The sequence below is a fragment of the Drosophila serrata genome, unplaced genomic scaffold (assembly GCF_035046125.1).
Source record: "Drosophila serrata isolate PLE 108 unplaced genomic scaffold, ASM3504612v1 contig_30, whole genome shotgun sequence".
Classification (NCBI taxonomy): Eukaryota; Metazoa; Arthropoda; class Insecta; order Diptera; family Drosophilidae; genus Drosophila; species Drosophila serrata.
This window is the reverse complement of record NW_028256928.1, coordinates 38,943-59,766: the sequence shown is the minus strand read 5'-3', so window position 1 is coordinate 59,766 and position 20,824 is coordinate 38,943. Positions and strand designations below refer to the sequence as shown.

The following is a 20,824-nucleotide window of genomic DNA, read 5'->3' as shown; positions in this document are numbered from 1 at the left end:
AAACAGTCGATATGTGCCGGTCACTGATAAGCAACCAGTATATCGATAGTGTCATCGAAAAGTTGTCAGCACTGCTTTGTAAAAACAAAACATAATTTTATTGCTGTTAATTTTTGCTAATTATTGTTAAAAATAAGATGAGCACCACTGTTGAAGTGGTTGGTAAGGCTTCGGCTAAGTCCGCCAATTACTTTGTTATGGAGGCAGCGTTTAAGGTGAGAAATTGTGGCTTGATAAGTTACGGAGTTGTTAATTCCAGTTATTAAAAATCTGCAGGATGCTCTAGAAAGGGCCATCCAGCAAAACAGCGTGGAGCTGCTGGTAACGGCTTATAACAGTTTCAAAGCTAACTACGAGCACGACAAGCGCCTGCCCATGGACCAGGCGTTCCGAGTGCTGCTGATGCATCGACTGGACGAGGATGTACAGCACATAGGCGACCTAGTGCGCCTCTCTGTGAAGGCCACACGCGCCGAGATAGTATCCACCACCATTCCTGTGGTGCTGCTAATGGACACTTTCGATGTGGTCACGCTGGACAAGTGCCAGGAGATCTTCTGCTTTGTCGAGGAGCTGGTGGACGTGTGGAAAGAGGAGATCTTCTTTGCCTCGTGCAAAAACAATATCTTGCGCATGTGCAACGACCTGCTCCGTCGCTTGTCCCGAACCCAGAATACCGTATTCTGCGGTCGCATTCTGCTGTTCCTCTCAAAGTTCTTCCCCTTCTCGGAGCGATCGGGCCTAAACATTGTTTCCGAGTTTAATCTGGACAACTTAACGGAGTATGGGCGGGATGGCAAGGATAGTCAGGACGACACTGACAAGGAGTTGGAGGATACGGCCGAGGATATACCCCTTAAGATTGATTACAATCTGTACTGCAAGTTCTGGTCGCTACAGGACTTCTTTCGTAATCCCAGCCAGTGCTACAGCAAGGCGCACTGGAAGATGTTTCAGACGGTAGGCCATTATATTATAAAAATAAATGAATCGGGCAACATTCTTATTGTCTTTTAGCATGCTGAGACCATCCTGCAGGCATTTTCGAGCTTCAAGCTGGAGGATGTTCGTTCTAGTGCCAGTGACAACGCAAGCGATGCTGATAGCCAGTCGATGGACGTTGATCTTGAGACCACCGACTCTGCAGCTTTAGCGACCGCCGTGATCAAGACAAATAACTTTTTTGCAAAGTTCTTGACGAATCCCAAGCTACTGGCCCTCCAGCTCTCCGACTCCAATTTCCGTCGTGCTGTCCTGGTGCAGTTTCTCATTCTCTTTCAGTATCTTCAAGTCGCTGTTAAATTTAAGGCGTAAGTATGCGAGCAAAAACCTAAGATTTGAATTAATTAATTTCTCTCTCTGACAGCGAAACTCACACCCTGACCACCGAACAGATAGACTTTATCAAGGACTTGGATTCGCGCGTTTATAAGTTATTAGAAGAGACACCGCCATATGGCAGGCGGTTTGCTCGCACGGTCCACCACATGCTGATACGAGAGGAAATGTGGAATAACTGGAAAAACGATGGTTGCAAGGAGTTTAAGAAGCCAGAGGAGCCGGTCGCTAATGAGGAGGAAGTCAAACCACCACCGGCTAAGAAGTCTAAGCGTCCCTTGGGCGATTCTTTGCGCGATGCTGCCCGCAATGGGAAGTTCTTTTTGGGCAAGTAAGTGTGGGATCTCACCGCGAAGCATTTCAAACGAAAACTTAAGAAAAATTCTTCTCCAGTGATAATTTGACACGCCTGTGGAATTACTCTCCGGATAACCTTCAGGCCTGTAAGAGCGAGCAGCGCAACTTCCTGCCATTACTGGAGACCTATTTGGAGACACCGCATGACAAGGTCGACCCCGGCTTTGAGTGGAGAGCTTTGCGTCTACTCGCTCGCCAAACGCCACACTTTTTTACCTCACTGTCTCTGCCATCAAGCAAGACCTCCGATTATTTGGAGCAGGTGCGCAAGCGTCTTATTCGTGACAAGGAACCGAAAACAGTGGCTTTAACATCAAGCAACTCTTTGGAGCACAATAATGGCCTGGCAGCCAATCATGGCAATACAGAGGGCGAGAATTTTGCTACAGAGTCACCAGATTCGCCTGCTGAAGCCGAGCCGGATCTCGAAGTAGACGATACTGAGCCGGTGGTCGATGAGGCGTTTGAACCCGCAGCCTATGAGAAGCCTTTAATGGTCACAAAAGAGCATATCGAAGAGGTGGCCCCACTGATTGGCGAGCCCTGGATGAAGGTGGGAAAGAAAATTGGATTCACAAATGATGAGTTACTTTTCTTCCAAATGGAGCACCCCGTCGCTAACGTGGCTTGCATAAAAATGCTAAACAACTGGATTTCTGACGACGATGATGCCACCCTGGACAACTGGGCATACATGCTCGAAGGCTTGGAAATGAACAAGGCGGCCGACGCGGTGAAGGCCATTATTGAGCGCGAAAGGTCAGGGTCAACCGCACCGGTGCAAGCCGTGACAAATGCCTCCGATGACAACGACGTTGAGGTCTTGTCCGACTAGCACATCCATACACGCGGACCAATCCAAAGGTACACACTACACATTCGATTCTTTTCAATCATCAAACTTCTTTATCACAAGTAAAAATATGGGCATGTTTGTCCACTGTCAGACCAGAGATCAGCGCTTTTTCGGCGGGGGACCATTTCGAGGCTTGTTGTGCACCATTGTGGCACATTTGGGGATGTGCCGCTCCGCTGCCTGCTGATTGAAGCGTCGACTACAGTGCGGGCATTGGATGTAGTCTGGGTTTTCCGAAGGCGGCGGCGGTGGCAGGTCGCTCAGTTTGCCCCCACGCGCCAAGTGCTGCTGCACCTGCTTGGCCGCTCTTATCGACTGGATAAACTCCTCATGCTTCTTGCGCCAGTTGTTCTTCTTCACCCCGGTGGTCAGACCTTTCTGCTGGGCAGCGCTGCTGTACGAGGTCTGCGAACGAAGGCCACCTTTGCCTTTCTTGTTGAACTTCTCGGCATCGGTGCCTATGATGCGCTGCTTGGAGGCATCGAAGATCTTGCGCTTGGTGCTCATCATCCTCGCGCACACAGTCTCGTGCTTTTGGAGTCGATCAGTGAGGAAGTGCCGACCGCAGTGCTTGCACTGGGCAGTGCCTTCCGGAGGTGGCGCCTGAGGCTCCTGTAAAAGATAATCGAGGTGAGCTCAGTAGTAAGATTTGCCAACAGCTGTGTTGTTCGATGGTACTTACCATTTTTGTGACCTTCTTGACTGGGGATTTTGGCTCGAACTGATGGGACCGTTCGGTTGTCTGGAAATGTACATAGATTTGGACCAGTTAGCTACTGAATGAAACGTCTCGGACAGGCTGATCATACTCACCCATTGTCGAGGAGGCGGTGGTGAACGCCGATTGGTTGCTGAAGTCCCAGCCCCTACTAGACGATTCGATGGTTGCATCCCGGGACTACGCTGCGCTTCCTGGGCTGGAGGTGTTTTTCGGGTGATCACGGGCTTAAGGTTTCGATTCACGGTCCGAGGCGTTGCGAACTTATTATTGTTGCTGTCACTGGTAATTCGTTTATTAGTGCTCGCAGCAGCTTCCTTTAGGGTCATGGCAGAGACGCCCTTGGTTAGCCGCTCCACGGGGTGCTGTGGTCGTGTTTTGGCTAGAGAGGCGGCAGGTGGCGAAGGCAGAGTTCCAATGGGCCTCAGTGGATTACTACGGTCAATGCCTGCACCGCGACGACGTTCATCAAACATCTGACGGACCTTGCCATTTCCTGCCATGTTCAAAACATCGCCATTGCTCTTGGTAGCTGCAAGTTCTCGACGGCGCGCCTCCTGCTCTTGGTGTGTTCGCTGTTGGAAACGCATCTGTGGATTGAGAAATTCTCTTTTAGATTTCAGTTATTGGAAAGGTGCATCTAGTATTGATTCACTCCATGAAAAACTAGGTAATACTTCTGTATTTAATATTCAAAATAACTCTTTACTCAGTTCTATATTCTTATTTTTACTCTTACAGGTGCTGAGTTACTGTTCCCACTGGGTGGAAGGTGACTTAGTGCCTCCATGAGACGTCTGGCCGCCCAAGACTCGTTTAACTTTAAGGGAAGTATGTGATCCTGCCCAAATTCCGAGTAATGGGAGTAGTCTCCGTCCTCGTTCCCGTCCGCCTGCAACATTGCGGGCCAGAGAGCGCGTGCCAACTGAGCGAGCTAAGACCGGACATTAGCGCGTCCATTTCCCGCGAGTGGAGTCATTAAGTGCACGGGCTTTGCTAGTGTGAGTACTTTGTTTGCTTGTCTATTCTAGCGATGAGGTGGTGTCAAACCTCTCATACCAAACCCAACGCCTTCCCCCAGTGACATGCGAATAAATCCGTGCCCACTTACGTGCCGCCAGTACATAAAACCCCTGGCCACACGACCCGCCTGGGCAAAGGAAACCTTATCCTGTTGCCTGGAACGGGTCGTGGGTAAGGGCGTAAATGTGGGTGTTCTGCTTGTGGCCATTCTCCTGCTCTCCTCTCTCTAAATGCCCGCCTTCGAGCCGTGTAATTGCGGTTGTCTCCTGCGTCTGGTATCCTGGTAGTGGCCTTCGGATCTAGCCATGGCCATCTGGCAAGTCGTCAGCAAGTACGCAAAAACAACGTAAATCCTTTGTGTATATCTGACCCTTGAGAAATCCTTTCCGGCTGCCCTTTTGTTAAGCTACTAGTATGTTTATTTTTTTCCCCCCTGCATGCCAATAACAACAACAAAAATCAATGGCTGCAACGTTGCCATGGCACATGGGACACACACCGTCAACCGACAACCCAAGGCAGGGGTGCACAGCAATTGTTGAATGCCAGCAAGGAAGAGCAGCGCTCGCCCAGGTGACAGGGGACCTTAGCATTGTCCTTTAAGCGGCCACCCACTGCCGCCTTTCAGCGATAAAAATCGCGCGCGACTATTTTCACAGGTAAAATTTTTGATTGATGAATTGTAGTTGGGTTTCAAGTACAGAGAGAGAGAAATGATTGAGTATTTAAAAATTTTTCCCTAGATTAGATTCGATTTTTTTGGGATCTATTTCCCCAAACCTTTCTCATTTTTCACTTTTGAAAACTTTTTGAAACAGAATTTCATTTTCCCTACGGTGATGGCTTGGCCGCAACAGATTTCTCCCTGTGCATACGTGTTTGTTGACGTTTTTAATGTCAACCCTTTTTGGTTATTGGGTGACTCAAAAAGTGACGTACTTTGGCTAACCCTAATTACAGCTAATTGAAGGGAAAATGTTTGGGCTCGGGCTCTGTTCTATGTTGTCGACACCGCTTTTTTTTTCCGTCAACAGATGGCAGTCAGTCAAGGACCGCCTTTTGTTCTATTCTGTGGGGGCACCAAGAGTTCCCATTACCAAATATGAGCAGGGGCTAATACAATTCAATTAGCTGGCTGGCTTTCGCTGAGAAACGGAATTAGAACTCCCCAAAAAAAGCACGAGAGACGGACTCGGACCATTTATGGCACATCACGGAAATTGAAGGCAGAGATCCGGACTCAAGCAAACTCTTTATTATGGAAATGTCTGATTAATTGAGCAAGCAGCCAACGTTAATTAAGACAAATAATAATTTGCTTTCGGATTATGTTATATGTATAGTTGATTCGAGGTCTTTATGAACGGAAACTAAAAAGAGGCTTTACTTAAAGCCTGGGTAAACATGTAAACCAAACCTGTCTGCTATTTGAATCTTACCTGCATTTGAGCCAGCTTTGAGGTCTTCATCGCTCCGGAACCTTCTGACGCCATCGCCAAATACAGTCGTGGAGCAGTTCAGCGATTGAATTCGGTGCTATTCGATGCGACTTGATATGCGGTGTGTTCGTGTGCTCGTGTGTGGGCACCAGCCAAGGCGATGATGACGCGACAGAGCTTGGCCAAGTCGTTTGGTTACCGCAGACCCGGCACAGACTCTCCAGTGAGTCACTCGAGTTGGCAAAAAATAAATAAAACCGGCAGCAGCACCAACGGAGGCGGGGCTGGCAAATTGTGAGCGCCGATAAATGTCGCCAGGAGGCGTCAGGGGAAACTGTCGCTCGATCTTTGAGATGGACGTGGGTGTCGATCTGGAAGTGGAAGTGGAAACTGCTCAGACCGTGCCCAGACCCAGACTCAGACTCAGATTCAGATTCAGATTCACAATTGTGGGCCGAAGGTCGCTCCAAATAGGGTGCGATCAATGAACAAACCAATTCAATTGAATTCACTCCAACTCAGCAAAACCAAACTTATTTGTGGTGATGAAAGTCGACCGTTATCTTTGAGTGTATATACAAAACATTTAATCTGGACCGAAAACGTCTCGAGAAAAGTAACAACAATTTCGAAAATTTACTAATAATTCTTCTTTGTTTGTGATATACTGCCGAAAGTATGAAAAGTCTTTAAAGAGTTCTTTTTTAAGCGTTGTTAAGCACGAAACTGACAACTAAATAAAAGCAATTGATCAAGAAAGTCGGAAACTTCTAAGATATTATTAAAAAGAAAAAAGAAAGAAGGATAAAATCGAGATCTCGGCTAAAAGATATACTTAATAATCTGGAAGTTTACTTTACTATATTTTATTTATACTGGAATAATTCCTTTCTTTTTATTGTCTCTAGAGTAGTCAGCATACCCTCACACACCCACTGGCTCGCTATCTTTCGGTAGTATTAATTTATGTATTTTTCTGCTTTTTGGCACAAGAAACCTTTCTAGATGACCAATTTCAACTCTCTGCGGGCTTTGTTTTCCTCTAGAACTGCGATTTGCATACACTTTCGAAGTGAACTTACCTGGCGAGAAAAATATCCCCACTAGCGAAGGAATAGAAAGTCGGTGCAGGACTTTGGGCAGCGGCGGGCACTGGTCACGCGAGTTGGTTGACACACAAAGAAGGCACTTAAACGAGGATTGAACTTTAGAGCCAGACCTCGAAGTGGGTCACCGAAGGATAGTAGCCATGTGTGGAGTGGAGGAGTGGTGGCTCCTCTGTGGGCAACTGGCCAGCTGTTGATGGACTATAATTACGCATACGCCGTGTGTGTCTGGAGGGGAATTCGTGCCTGGAATTCAGACTATTTTGAAGAGCCTGCCACTGGCACTGGCGCTGGCGACTGTTTACTGAGAAGTTTGCGAGCTAACTGAGACAAGATTCCATTCCGATTTCGATTCCGATTCCGATTCAATCCGATGGTCGGCCCGAACAAGTTGCGAAGTTGGCGACAATCGAGCGGTGCACCGCAGCCAACTGATCTCTTGATGATGGCGTGTCGTCGGTCAGGCTCTCTCCCTGCAGTTCCCCATATATACAACTATATGTACATAGAGATATATAGTGTTAGGTCCCCTATAGAGTACCCCCTTTCCCCTAATGAACACACTTATGACTGTGCGTGCACGCGAAGAGAAACTTGTGTTTATCGCTCAGCGGCTGATTTTGTTTCGTTCTCTCAGATGTTGTTGCTAAACTTTATTTGCTTTGTTTTACATTTATCAACGCTGACGCTTCGCAGATGTTTTTCGCCGTTTACAATTCATCAACCCCATTTTTTGAAGTCATTATACCAAGACTTGAAGCAATCTAATCAGTAAACAATAGTGTATCTTAGTTAAATGAAGTTTGGATACAGTTTCAACATATTCATAATACATTTCTAAAGCCACTTAAATAATATTTTATAAGGGTAATCGATTTTAAATCAATATTCTACATAGCTTACTTTCAACTTAATGGAAATTAAATACAATTTAAATTTTATTATAGAACATCTGAGTGCTTAGATTTGTTCAAAACAATTTCAATATGCAAAATGTATTGTTTCTCAAAATATGAAATCATATAAGCGCACTTTAGCTTTGCAAAACTAGATGTTTGATAGTGCTTAAGCTTCAGCAATCGCCCCTCTTAATGACTCACTTGATGACTTCTTCTCTTGTGTTCGCTTGGCGCTAAGTTGCTCATCGTTTTAGTAACAATTATTCACACACTCATTGTTCGTCTGTTTTTGGCTGAGGTCTTGAAACCATATAAGAGCGTGCTACTCTGCCTTGTCTCAGTGTCTCTCTTCCCCAGGGGCGCTTGGCTCTCTTGCTTTTGCGAGTTGGCCAAAAAGAGTTGTAGCTGAGTTGGTTGAACATGAACCTGTCGCATAAAACGATCTCTTTGGGCTTGGCGGCGTCAAAATATATATATTTATAGACACATACACACCTATAGAATTACGTAGTTACTTCGCTAATTACCTTTGTTCGGGGGGAAGTTCGAGAGGGGGGCGTTTTCTTGTGGTAGTGTCGTTGGCCAGGCCGTTTTTTGGGGATTAAAACTTCTTGACATTTACTCAAGACTCAAGGTTGGTTCGAGCTGAAGCCTTGTTTCCAGATTGTTTGTTACACCAATGTATGTATATATATATTAGATATTATTTGCACACCTAGGTAATGTATATATTTGCTTGCTTGCTTGCTTGCTTTCTTTGCTTGCTTGTATAATTTGTATAATCTGCGCTGCGTAGGTCGCGATGAGTGCCGCCTACGGAGCCCCTCGCTGGCCGCTTCCTGCGCTCTTGAAAACAGCTAACTCCAAACACTCGGCCCGTTGCGAGTCCGGATTACAACTTGAATATACGTTTTAACAATGACACGGCAATTTCAATTTCAACATCAACGACACTGACAACTGACAATTGGTAACAAACAACGCGAACTTACTAGCCTAATTGTGAGATACACATAAATGTATGGGCCGGCGACTGCGAGGCGTATACGTAACGTTCGCCAAGATGGCCGGATGGCCGGATGGCTGGAAGCCTGCTTCCGCTTCCGGCTGTTCGGATTGCCCCCGCCCATGTCGCTTCCTTTCGTTCCCATCTCACTTGCCATTGATTGGCCACCGATTGGTTTTTCGACAATTTCATAATTTCATGGTTACATCAGATGATGCGATTTACACACAATGCCGGCCGGCGCTACCTAAGGTACTATTCACAGTTCAGCTGCTCGCTGAAAAGGCGCAGCACAATAAAAGTGGGTATTCTTTCTTGGGTCATGTCTGCTAAACTTATACATATACATATAATATATATATATATATAAGTGGATGTATGTATACTAGATACTATATACGGTTGTTCAGCTAACATCGGAAATGCAGTTTACGTGTACAATTATTCTACAAAAATTTGCACCTAAAGTATACCTTTGTTTTTTTCTCTATATTTGCTTATTTTCGGTTTTAAAACATCCATGTTCATGTTTTTTCTTTTTTTTTGTTTTTGTTTTTATCGTTTTCCTTGTTGTTTTTCGGTGTTCTTAATAAAGTTTACAAAAATACTTCTCGGTTTAACTGAATAGCTTGGGGGATTGACACTTAATTGAAGCTTGACTTGTCTCGAGCCCTTCAATCGAATCGTACCTTGTGTGAGTAAAGTGTGTGTGTGTGTGTAGAGTAGTTGAGTTCATGGAGTCCTTCGTGGACTCCATGCTGGACGTGCTAAGACTATGCCACACAAAGCTATGTCGTCGGCCCTTTATCGGTATACCGAACCCAAAACAATTTACATACATTATTTAATCCCGTTTTCCTACATACATATGCGTGATTGTCCAAGGTTGATTTTTCATTTAGTTTGGTTTTCGCATTTCCGATTCGATTATTTGTAACTCGATCGTTAACAAGTTTCGTTTTATTTGCTTTATTTCCGGGCTACGCTTCAGACTAAAACATTGTGGTGAGGTTATCCTTAAATATGCTTCTAAACGCTCCTCCGTTCGCTCGTCGCATCTGAATCTAGAACTATGTATAAGCCAACATTCAATGCGCTCTAATTTAACGTCTAAACGACAATTGCTTAAGTCTTGTAGTCTACATTTCATTTACGTTACGTGGCGGGCCCAAAGTTCTTTCCCCCCGATGCCCCAACGTTTTCGTACGTTTTCCTTGACCATAGCTACAGCTACACATATACGCTACATATATGCATGCTCTTGTAGATAATAATACTAAGTATATACGGCTAGAAGCGAATGGTGGGGTAATGGCGCGAGGGTGCTGGTGTGTTCGAGGTGTTCCTAGGATAGCTAAGGCTGTAGGCTCAGGTTTAGGGTATTCGCTTTGATCATAAATATATAGTAATACATCCACACGTTCGTACAAGGACATGCAACAGATGCGTTTTGGGGACATAGGCGTCCTATTACCCGTATTTTACATATTATCTCGCGACTCTATCCTCTACCTCTATGCATACATACATACATATATGCGCGGCATGCAACATTTTGAAAACCTGCACTTACAATTATTAATACATGTATATTTATATAACTTAACAACTCTAGGCGCCCCTCCATTACTTGACGCGTCCGACTTAGGCTAGATCTTAGTTACAGATACAGTTTCTTCAAGGTGTCCGTAGCGGCGTTTCCCTTCCTTACCGGAAGTTCCTCAAAATCAAATTCAAAATCGAATCGATGTGGCATGAGTTGAGTGTATACTCTGTCGGTGATTTGCAACGATTTCTGTGATGAGGCGCCCTTAACTACTAATAAATCGTACATGTCTGTGTATACACATCTTATAATGTTATGGTTTTTCTTTTTCCTGGGCTACTAACTTGTTTTTCCTTGTTTTTTTTTTCTTTTTTGTTTGCTTGTTGATTCGCTTAATTTTGTTTTATAAACTTTACATCAGTACGGGTGGTGGGGTTGATCGATCTGTGTGTGAGTTAGTTTCGAAAACTTAAGCCTTAAGAGCTACCATTAACACTAAGGGTGTGACGACGTGTATGAGTGTTGTTACATCTAGAGTTAGTTTTCCTTCATTAATTACTTGTTTTTACCTGGTTTTCCTGTTTACTCTGTCATTTTATGTCCAACATGCTGTGTATATAAAAAACCACTATACTCCAATTAAAATTCTGCGTTGGTTTCTCCGCTGGCATGTCCCTGCTCTTTGTTGTCGCAATTTTTGCACAATTATATTAAACTTGTATTGATTTTTTGGGGTGACCCTTCATCATTTGCGCGCGCTGTATATGTATAAATTTTTCAAAAATTGGCACACATAAATGAGTTTGGCTTGTGGGGGCATCAGTGGGGAAAGGGTAGGTTTTCGAGGGACTTGTTTAATACTATCGTTTCCAAAAATTCTAGAAAATCATGGCAAAACAATTTGAAAAAGTGTTTCCATTTAAAAATTGCATTCAATATAAATTACAAAACTATCAAAATACTCAAAAGTATTTCAGATTCTCGCCGTTGTTCATCATGTTTTTCATGTCTTCGTTTTATGTTGCAAAAATATGTTGTAGCCTACTTATATGCGCGTTGCAAAAATATTTGTCGCATTTCAAATACCTGTGGCTGACACGGTGCCCGCGATGACATGTTGCGGTTGGGTGGGTATGATACTGCAGGTTGTTTTGTGGCTTTGAGGTTTACGAGCGTGTGGTTTAAGTTATACATTCAAATATTGGCTTACATCGAGACATATACATAGATATACCGGCTAGCTGTTGCGGTCAAAACCAAGGCCAAGGTGACACTTTCCAAATAAACACATAAATAACTAAAGAACTTCCTAAGAATTACTATAATTTGTTCGTGGATAATGGCAATCGATTCATATGTAACATATACATATGCCAAAAATCAAATTCCAGGAATTTTCTTCAGGCAGTGGATGAATAGGATGGTTTAACCGCAACCGCTGGGTATACATTTTAGCACACACAAAAAGAAAAAAATGGGGAATGATTTGGAACTGCTGTTGCTGTTTAACAGCTTGAGGAATTTAAGGGGGGCATAACGGGTCGTATACGCAACGTTCCCTGACACTCCGGGACTAATACTTAAGAAATTACCAGTTACTGAGCTCCTTGATGCACGGAAGCACCTGTTCCGCCTGAATATGTTGTCCTGGAGGGAGTTTAAAATATGAAATCGCCACAGTCCATGGCATAGTCGAAGTCCTCGCCCCCAATGTCGTCCACGCCCGATGAGTGGAAGTCAAAGCCACCGATATCTGTGTGATAGACGGCGCCGCTGCACGAGGTGTCGATGAGATTGGTGCAGTGGGTGGTGGGCAGGGCGTGCAGGGTAAAGGTGTCCTCGCACTGCGACCAGGTGAGTCCGCCACTCCACACACCATTCGGCAGCGTGGCCCATCCCCAGCCATGGCCCCAGGGCAGGGCGCAGGCCAGCGAGGCCTTTGAGTCCGGCTTCTTACTGAGAATGGCCACGGCCGCGTCGCTCTTCACCAGCGGATTCTGGGTCTGCCTGAAAAGCATTGTGGTCATCGCCGAGGTGGTGCAGCGATGGTGTTTGCTGCTGCTGGCTCCGCTGCTGCTGCTGCCATGAGCCGCCGCCTTGCGCTGTTTCACCTCCGATTGGGTGGCAGCTGAGTGAGTAAATAATAAATGTAAAATGTGTTATTATTTTATAATAAATTTCTTCGAAAGTAAGCAATACACGAGCAAAATGAATCAAAATGTTATACAATTAATTGCCTTTACTTACGTCTAATGCGCACTAGCGGTCGCCGGAGCACGTTCATCAAGTGAGGCTTGTCCACCACCAGTTCGATTTGTGGCGGCGGCGGCAGGGTCTTGGTGATTGCATCGATCCAGTCACCCACCTCCTGCTCAGACTTGGCCAGCATCCAGTAGACCTTGGATCGCTTCCGCTGGGATCCGAGGGCAATCAGCTGCGAGACATTTACCCCAGCCGGTAGTGGCGGACGTCGTGGTATCTGACCGGTCCAGTGAGCAATGGCCAGCATTTCGGGTGCCTCCTTTACTAGGATCTTGCCAGACGGTGAGGAGCGTCCCGGCTCCGTGAACCAGGCCATGGTCGAGTCATCGTACAGCACCACCCACTCCTCGGCCCAGCGATTCCAGAACATTTGCTCTGTGAGGATAATACAGGTCACGAAATCAGTTAAGTCAACAGTAGAATTTCAGGGAAATATTATATAAAGAAAAGGAACAAATTAATTTAAACAGCTAATGATTTCATAAACAAATCCATTTGGAAACTTTACAAAGATAAAAGTTCAGACAATGAGGTAGGCACAGCCACTTCAAATCATGAGTAATTACTCTTGAATTTGACCCCGAATTGATTATCTCCGCCATCATATTTGAAAGGTCGTAGGTTTCCTCATACACCTACTTTATTTATGGATGCTGCGTCATCCTGTCGGGCTTGAGCTAGGAGGTCCTGCTGTTACTGTTGTGCTGATTTGACAGATTGTCGCCTCTCCTAAGGGTTTTTGTTGGTTCCTAAACGGACCGGGATTACTCTGCTGACAGCCATCTTTCCGAAAAAGTTGCATTTTGAATTCATCCGGTACTTGCCTAGTAACTACTTCTTATTTCATGACTTATGACAATTTATTTTGTTTTGTAAAGACTTGTATTTCCCAGAAATTGGTTTCTTTTTGTTAATTGTAAATGTTCAATAATACTCACTTTTATAACGCAGTAGGTAGCCGCCTTTGATTTGCTTCCCGCCAGTTCCTGCGGAAATAGAACAAGACCAAGAGGAGAGTGAGTGCTGAGGTGAGATATGGCCGCTGCAAATCCCATCTAATCCGCAATCCCAGTGCCCAGTGACGATGCCGCTAATTGAACAGGAACCTGCTGCAGCTGGGTTCCGATTACTCATTGTCCAGTCAAGGACTTTTCACTTTTCAATCTGCCAGCCGGCGACCCAACGCCCACGCACCGAAAGTGGTGAAAGCCGAGTCCCTTGGCCACCGGTGTTGTTGCGAATTCCAAATGTAACAGCCGGGTCCGGGAGCAGTGCAGGTGCCAAGAGCTGCCTCACAGGCTCACAAATCCGATGGCGAAAAACGAAACATGAAATTTCATTTAGCAATTCCCCGTACTCGCAGCCCGAGCCCGAGCTCAACTCAATCATCCAACCCGGGTGCAACTGCAGTTGCCCTGCTGGCCTGGTCTGGTCTCTCATGTCAAATTCATTACCACGGGTTTCGGCTTCGGCATCCCATTTATTTGGTCCTTGTCGAGAGTCGGATGACGGTGTGAAATAAGAGGCAGAGCGAAATAGGAGGGACTGGAATTTGGTGAGGTGGGGTAACCATGAAGCTTGCGGTGAACTCCATTAATTATTTTAATAAAGACGACAGGGAATCCGGTCTCTGTGCTTGTATGCATTACTTTAAATCATCTTCTGCATTATCTATCACTGATAACGAACTGGCAGTGGCAATTGTTCAAACTTTTTTAAATTTAAATACATAAATATCCCCCATATCATGTTTTAAATGTATCCATTCATTTGCTTATTGGAGAATTACAGCCTAATTAACTTAAGCAGGGCTTTAAATGATGCTAATTAGGCCAAACAAATCTGGTCATGGATTAAGAAGATAAATTGAATTTTTCTCATTTTACATTTTTAAAAAATCAATAAATTATTTAACTAAATGGGACTTTGGGAATCCGAATAACAATTTCGCGTTTGGCAACGTTTTCCCTTATGACAATATTCAGTTTCTAGAAACTGATAAGCGATTGAGGATGTCTCGGCCAGAATACTTGTTATTTTAGAATTGAAGAACCTCCTTGGCAATCTTGGCCACTTGAAAAATTGCCATAGCAGCAAACTTATTTCGTGCAGAACGGTCTGGTGACAATTTGCTCTGGCTGGCAAGGATGGTGCGATGAGCATTTGAAAATCGCTCAAGGCACACGGTCGCCAAAAGACGCTGCTGGTTCTTAAAGCGGTCTGGGTCTGCCCGCTCTCTGGTGTCATTTATTTTTGAAAGAGAAAAAATTACAAGTAACTTGTGACTATTTTCTTATATAATATGTTGCTAAAAGTTTTCTCTAACCCCATGCTACATGTATGTGCATTCCGAAATTGAAAAAATATACAAACCTCAACTTCTATCGATTTATTTTCTCTTTTTTAGGTGTGTTATTATTTAATAATTACAGTTCTTACAATTAATAATAATTTATTTCGTTAACTATTTAATATATGATCAGGTTAAGGTTTAGTTATATATTTCTTGTATTTCTCATGGTGTAAACGCCGACAGAGGACAACGAGAGTACATGTGCGGAAGAAGAGGATGAAAGGATGAGCTGAGGGAATGGAATGGTGATGAGATTCTGGGCTGGATAAGTGCGGGGCTGCGGGGTGTGATGAGAGAACGAGCTTGCCGAAGGACACTGCGCTTGTTTAAAAAAAAAATGGCAAGGCAGCGGACGCCATGTGTTCCTCTTCAGTTCACTCACACAAACGTATATGCACGTTCGCTCACACCCACGCACATCCTGAAATCCTTGCATTCACATATCCTCACATTCACATAACAAATCGGCTACACAGAAAATAATAACACTATAAATCTGTTACTCGAAGAGTTCAAGGATAATTGAGTTTGAAAAGGAAAGGATCGATCCTTTCCTGCTTAACAAGGTAGGTGTAAGTTAGTATAAGCTTTCTCTAACCAATACTGGTTTTTATATCGAAGAAATATATAAAATTCCGAATCAAAATTAGATTTAGGATTAGATGTGCGGAAAATTATTTGATTTCAAAAGATTTATCTAAGCTCAAGAACATCGATTCTTAAATCTCAAATAGTATCAATTGTCATTGAGAAAAGGTATAATTTTTTCATATCTCCCTCTAATATTTCCAAGTGTAGCTGACTGATTTATGCTTGGGGCGAACTGCAACTGTAACTGTAACCTGAAGCCGCATTTTCTGCGGCAAGTGCACGGATATACTCACACTATGGCGTTAGCTCTGTGTTGTCTCGCTTAATGATTTAATGCAGTGCACACACACACACAGACACACCCACAAGCGAATACCAACACACACGCTGGCCAATGGGCGTGGCACTGTCAACAATTGCAGCATAATGAGACCGCATTCTGGATTCCGCTTGATAAGTTAAGCGACAGTGTGGCTGTGGCAGAGGCAGAGACTGAGGATGTGGATGCTGGTGTGGGTCCGGGGGTGCCAGAGGTGAGGGAAGGATGTGAAAGAGAAAGTTGCAGACAGACGCGCAGCTGCGCCTGTGTGCGAGTTCATTGAGAAAAATAAGTAGTCAGCAGGGCAGCAGGGGGATGGGTGGGGGTGGTGGTGTCGAAAAACTGGGGTGGGGCAGCAAAAACGAGTTCAAGGGTTTTCCGCCAAATGAGGACACACCGACTCGACAGCCTTTCGGCGGCCCAGTTTCCAGTTTCAGTTTCGGTTTCCGTTTAGGTTTCACTTTCTTCATTCTTTTTCTCCATTTCACCCCCTCCCCCCACAAGTTTTCCCTTTATTTTTCCCTCCCTACTCACCCATCGCCTGGGGCTGTTGCAGCTGCATCTGCTGCGACTGCATCATGAACGAGCCGTCCGCATCCGAGCTCCGTGACTTTACCTTGGTGCACATGGAGAACATGTCTTGGCTGGTCTTTTCCTCCTTTGCAACTCTCTCCTTTCTCCCTTATCGTGCCCTCCGGTAATTGGCTTCAGGCAGCTTTGTTGTTGTTGTGGCTGTTGTTGTATTGGTGGTCTAATTGATTTTGTTGCCGTGCGGTTCGATTGGCAGTCTCAGCCTCAGACTCTCGGGGCCCGAGATGGGTCTTTGAGAGGCGGTTTCCCAAGTGAAAGTGATGTCAGCACCAGGCTCGCGTTATCAGCTCACACAGCACACAGGCACACAGCAACGCGACACGAGCAAATACACAGACACCGACAGCGACGCGCACACAGAAGCAAGAGTGCTTTCCCTTTTTTTCAGGATTTCAGGATTTTTTCCCTACTCTTTGCTAGCAACGCCTTGTTGGCCAAAAAGTTGTTGATGGTTCGAAATTAATGGATTTGCGATCCTGACACTGACGTCGCTAATTAGATTTCCAATTTTTGTTGCCTACTTTCGCGCTGCCAGTCTGTATGATACTGCTGCTGCTGCCCTTCATCCGTGTCCACCGAATCCACAACGAGCATGGACGGGAAGCGGTACCGGTAGCGAGGAAAATGAATACGGTTGATGGTCCGCTGTCAGTCAATCCAGTCAATCAGTGCCTGCTCCTGGCTGAGTCCACTCAACAGCTCGACTTGACGTTGCGATGGCAGTTGTTGTTGCAGTTGCAGTTGCAGAATCAGATACAGATACTCGGACTATGGGGTTGAAGTGGCAGGGTCTTCCGTACTTTTGTGGCCGCAATTATTCAGTCTGCCTCTGCTGGTTGCTGTTGCTCTTGCTACTGTTGCGGAGGATAAGTGGAATGTCCGCTGCACGCCTCTGCTGGGTTAAGCGACCGAATCTCGACTGGTAAGCGTTATCGAACCACCGAAGCTTGGAGCCCGATCCGAGCACCGAGCACCGAACACCAACAACCGAGCGCGGAGTGCCGAGAGCCGAGAGCTTTCGGCTAGGACTAGGACAACACTCGACCGCCAGACGCAGGCGGTGATGATGCTGCTGCCGATGCTGCTGCTGCTGCTTCTGGTGTCCTTCAACGTCCTACGGCAACAACACGTTGCTGGCGCGGCGGCAAACGAACCCGCCGCCAGAACAGATGACAGGCAGCGCCGCTGCTTTCAGTAATCTTCCCAACTGGCTCCCGAGCTTTTTCATACTTTTTTGCCACATCACTTTCTCTCACTTTCTCGCTCTCTCTCTCAGTGCCTCTAAGCGTCTGTGTTAGTAGGTTATCCATCCAACCCAACCAACATCCGCACCCTGTCATCGCTGTCGCTGTTTATTTGGCAACCCACTGCGAATCCGGATGGGGCGGCAGCATCTGCTCTGTTCGGTGATAATCGGTAATAATGCGCTCTGCCACTATTCAAATGGGCGGCAAGTAAATAAACAGTACTTAGTACAGTTTGAACACTTGCTGAGCCCCAAAAATTGTATGGGACGCAGCTGCTGCGTGTAAAACGGATGGAGGTAGGCAATGGGCAATGAGGAAGAGACATTGCCTCCCAATCCCTGGGGTGCAGGCAACGTGGAGAAAGCTTCCAGCTCCCAGGCGATTCATGCAGGCAACTGTGTGACCCAAATTGAAAGATATCCATTTTACGCGACGGCGATTTAATTATCTTAATTTGATTTTAAGTAGCGGCCCAGTGGGAAGTCAAAGTGATTCGTACCACATGGCGTATGAGCGATATGGTATGCTAATGCAAATCACATTACATTTTTACATAGTTTTTGATAACTGTGTGATTGGTTTAGCTAGGACTATGGTATCAATGAGTTGTTATATACATAATATAAGTTAATTTTATAAATTATTATAGTAAAAACGGAGATAATTAGGAATGTATAAGTATAAGTATATGATAAGTTCCACTGTGCCCCCCCCCCCTGGTAGTTCCCCATGCTTCCTGCTCGATGTCGATGCTTTGAATGTGCTGACTGCATAGAACGTCAACCTCAACCTGAAGATGAAATCACTTAATCAGTTTATGCAGCATAAATTGGCCGAGTGAAAGTGGACTCGAGCTCGCTGGGGGGTATTGGTATTTGGCATTGCTTTTCGTTCTCGCTTTAGCTGCTGCCACAACCAGCTCTACTCAAACTAAATGCTTTTGTTAACGAGAATAATTGGATGCTACTTTTCTACCAATACCGTGAAATAATTTCATTTAAAGAAGAATTATGATTCAAGTTCACAGGACAAACGAACCTGCCTTATATGTACTATTTATGGAGAAGTAATGTAAAGAAAGCTAAGGGAAGCTAAGGAAAGCTTAGCTATATGTTGGTAGGACTATATAAGGACCAGACTGCTTTTTAAAACCCATTTTTATCCCATCCTATTTCAATATTTATCAATATTTTTAAGATTGAACTCATAACAAAGCCAAAAATACATTAATTCCGATACGGAAGCCTGGTATTGATGATCAAGTATATACATATATGATTTATAAGGTCGGAAATTACATCTTTACTGCTTTTCATGCTACCCTGCAGGTGTATAAAAAAGCAATGGATTTTAGTGTACATGTCTGGTGGGTGTGGCACTTTTTGAAAATAATTTTCCCGCTCCTATATGTGCGGCGGTCACTGTTGACGAGTCCTTCATGGCCTGGGCGTTTTCACTTTCGGTTTCAAATTAAAGCGCTTCGCAACTCGCTCTCACCCACTCTCTACGTATCGCTCTCTATTTGCCAACATGGACTCGGAGATACCCGCACGCTTAGCTTTAAAGTGTGGCCTCCGTATCCTCCTTCTCTCGCAAACCCATGCCCTAGTCCCCATGTCCACGCCCATACTCCTGACCGTGACACAATTTCTATTGTCCAGATTCTGCAGCAGCAACAGCAGCAGGAGTAACGACAGTAACAGGACGAGCTTCCTATGGGTGTGTACCTACAGGCTTCGGTGACCTGCTCTATTTTATGGTATTCGGGCTCAAATCCAGCTGGGTCACAGAGATTTTTCTCAACCGAAGAACTGGCAAACAGGTGATGGGGTCTCCAAATTGGACACTTGTTGGCCTTGCGGGTATCAATTCACATTTGGCAATCTTTGTTGGCAATTATCAAAGGATTTATTAGGATTTTGGGATTTGATTTACAGCGTTATCCTACGCATTACGACGATACATATTTATACATATCTGCACCTCAGGGTCCCTTCGGTTATTTGAGCTCTTTGGCAAGGTACTTGACAAGTTAACTTTGCTTATGTATAAATGAATGTACATATTATAACATCATCTCGTAAGGATATAAACATATAGGTCGGGTGTGTAAAGCCTTGTTCAACTTTTGCCTGACTTTCGCTTAGTTTGCAATTAGCATTTTGAGTAACAAATTTATGCATCCTTGTGCAAAAGTCGTTGTGTTTTTGGATTCTCAGCTGTGATGTTTCTGTATGTAATGCTAATAAGGGTTGGAAATTGTGCGACGAATTTGGATAGATTACGAGATGAGGTGTAAACAATCTTGATATAGAAGCTTTCATCTTATAAAATAAATCGAGGAATTTTATATAAGTTTTTCTTCAAAAAATATAATTTAATTTATATAACAAAAAAAACCAGTTAATACCTATTGGATCTTATTAGAGCATCGCAATGTAGTCCACTCAGTGGAGGAATCATTTTCGTCCCTATAAATTATATTGGGTCAGCATCAACAGCATAATCAATCTACCCTGACAACTAAATTTAATTAAATTATAAATTAATTAAAATTATATTAAATAAAATTATATGTATCTCCGTCTTTATTAATAATGTCTCCGGGTAAAGTATATTTAATTTCATTATCTTAATGATAGCTGTTAAAGATTCTTATATAATTTCCGGATTTATTGCGAATGCAATAACAACAAAAATATATATTTATATATTTTTGTAAATAAAATAAATTAACAAAATAGTTTTTGTAAGTAAAATAACTTTTGTTAGACTATTACTTATAAAGATTTACATTTAATATTTAAAATATGACATATGTCAATCCGATGTGGGTAATATTTGTAAAAACTATTTAATTTTAATTGTTTTAATTTTTAATTTAATTTTAATTAGATTGTTACAAACATGAAATTAAAAGTGATTCGGAATAATTTGAATTCGATTAAGCTATCGATATGTCGATACAGTTTAACGCGTTGCCATTCGCTTGTCGATTGTGTCGGTTGGTAACGCGGCACCAACCGTCAGCGTTTTTATTTTTTTATATACAAATTTTCTATTGAATATAATTTTCTTTAAATATGTACATATCTATATATATTTAAGCTAATCAAAGAATTTCACACAATCTTCCTTTCGTCGTAGTTTAAGCGTAGTAACTGAGGCTTATG

The 20,824-nt window shown here is 44.0% G+C and overlaps 3 protein-coding genes and 1 long non-coding RNA gene across 9 annotated transcripts; 2 read left to right on the top strand and 2 right to left on the bottom strand.

The window, feature by feature from the left end:
* The first annotated feature begins 27 nt into the window (after positions 1 to 27).
* On the top strand, positions 28 to 2,648 carry Hpr1 (THO complex 1-like protein Hpr1). The gene is made up of 5 exons (XM_020961620.2): positions 28 to 215; positions 277 to 960; positions 1,018 to 1,310; positions 1,367 to 1,669; positions 1,732 to 2,648. The coding sequence occupies exons 1-5, from the start codon at positions 138 to 140 to the stop codon at positions 2,528 to 2,530; spliced, it is 2,157 nt and encodes a 718-aa protein (XP_020817279.2). The 5' UTR covers positions 28 to 137; the 3' UTR covers positions 2,531 to 2,648.
* LOC110190947 (uncharacterized) lies at positions 2,579 to 7,421 on the bottom strand. Of its 3 annotated transcripts, none has more exons than XM_020961625.2 (5): positions 6,814 to 7,421; positions 5,732 to 6,102; positions 3,365 to 3,859; positions 3,234 to 3,293; positions 2,579 to 3,163 (listed from the first exon to the last, which is right to left on the bottom strand). In XM_020961625.2, exons 2-5 carry the CDS (start codon positions 5,783 to 5,785, stop codon positions 2,651 to 2,653), a joined length of 1,122 nt encoding a protein of 373 aa, XP_020817284.2. In that variant the 5' UTR covers positions 5,786 to 6,102; positions 6,814 to 7,421; the 3' UTR covers positions 2,579 to 2,650. The 3 variants fall into 3 exon arrangements, with proteins under 3 accessions (XP_020817284.2, XP_020817282.2, XP_086688342.1); XM_020961623.2 differs by lacking the exon at positions 6,814 to 7,421 and adding an exon at positions 6,226 to 6,445; XM_086832216.1 differs by lacking the exons at positions 5,732 to 6,102; positions 6,814 to 7,421 and adding an exon at positions 4,009 to 4,170.
* On the top strand, positions 2,931 to 6,481 carry LOC147645026 (uncharacterized). Its single transcript, XR_015271541.1, has 2 exons — positions 2,931 to 3,939; positions 4,011 to 6,481. It is a non-coding gene; the product is annotated as an uncharacterized LOC147645026 (long non-coding RNA).
* A 34-nt stretch (positions 7,422 to 7,455) lies between the features above and the next one.
* On the bottom strand, positions 7,456 to 17,739 carry LOC110191112 (uncharacterized). Of its 4 annotated transcripts, XM_020961857.2 has the most exons (4): positions 16,348 to 17,739; positions 13,489 to 13,536; positions 12,536 to 12,925; positions 7,456 to 12,416 (listed from the first exon to the last, which is right to left on the bottom strand). In XM_020961857.2, exons 1-4 carry the CDS (start codon positions 16,448 to 16,450, stop codon positions 11,947 to 11,949), a joined length of 1,011 nt encoding a protein of 336 aa, XP_020817516.2. In that variant the 5' UTR covers positions 16,451 to 17,739; the 3' UTR covers positions 7,456 to 11,946. The 4 variants fall into 4 exon arrangements, with proteins under 4 accessions (XP_020817516.2, XP_086688346.1, XP_086688355.1 ...); XM_086832220.1 differs by lacking the exons at positions 13,489 to 13,536; positions 16,348 to 17,739 and adding an exon at positions 13,375 to 13,477; XM_086832229.1 differs by lacking the exons at positions 13,489 to 13,536; positions 16,348 to 17,739 and adding an exon at positions 13,184 to 13,292.
* Between the last annotated feature and the right edge of the window lie 3,085 nt (positions 17,740 to 20,824).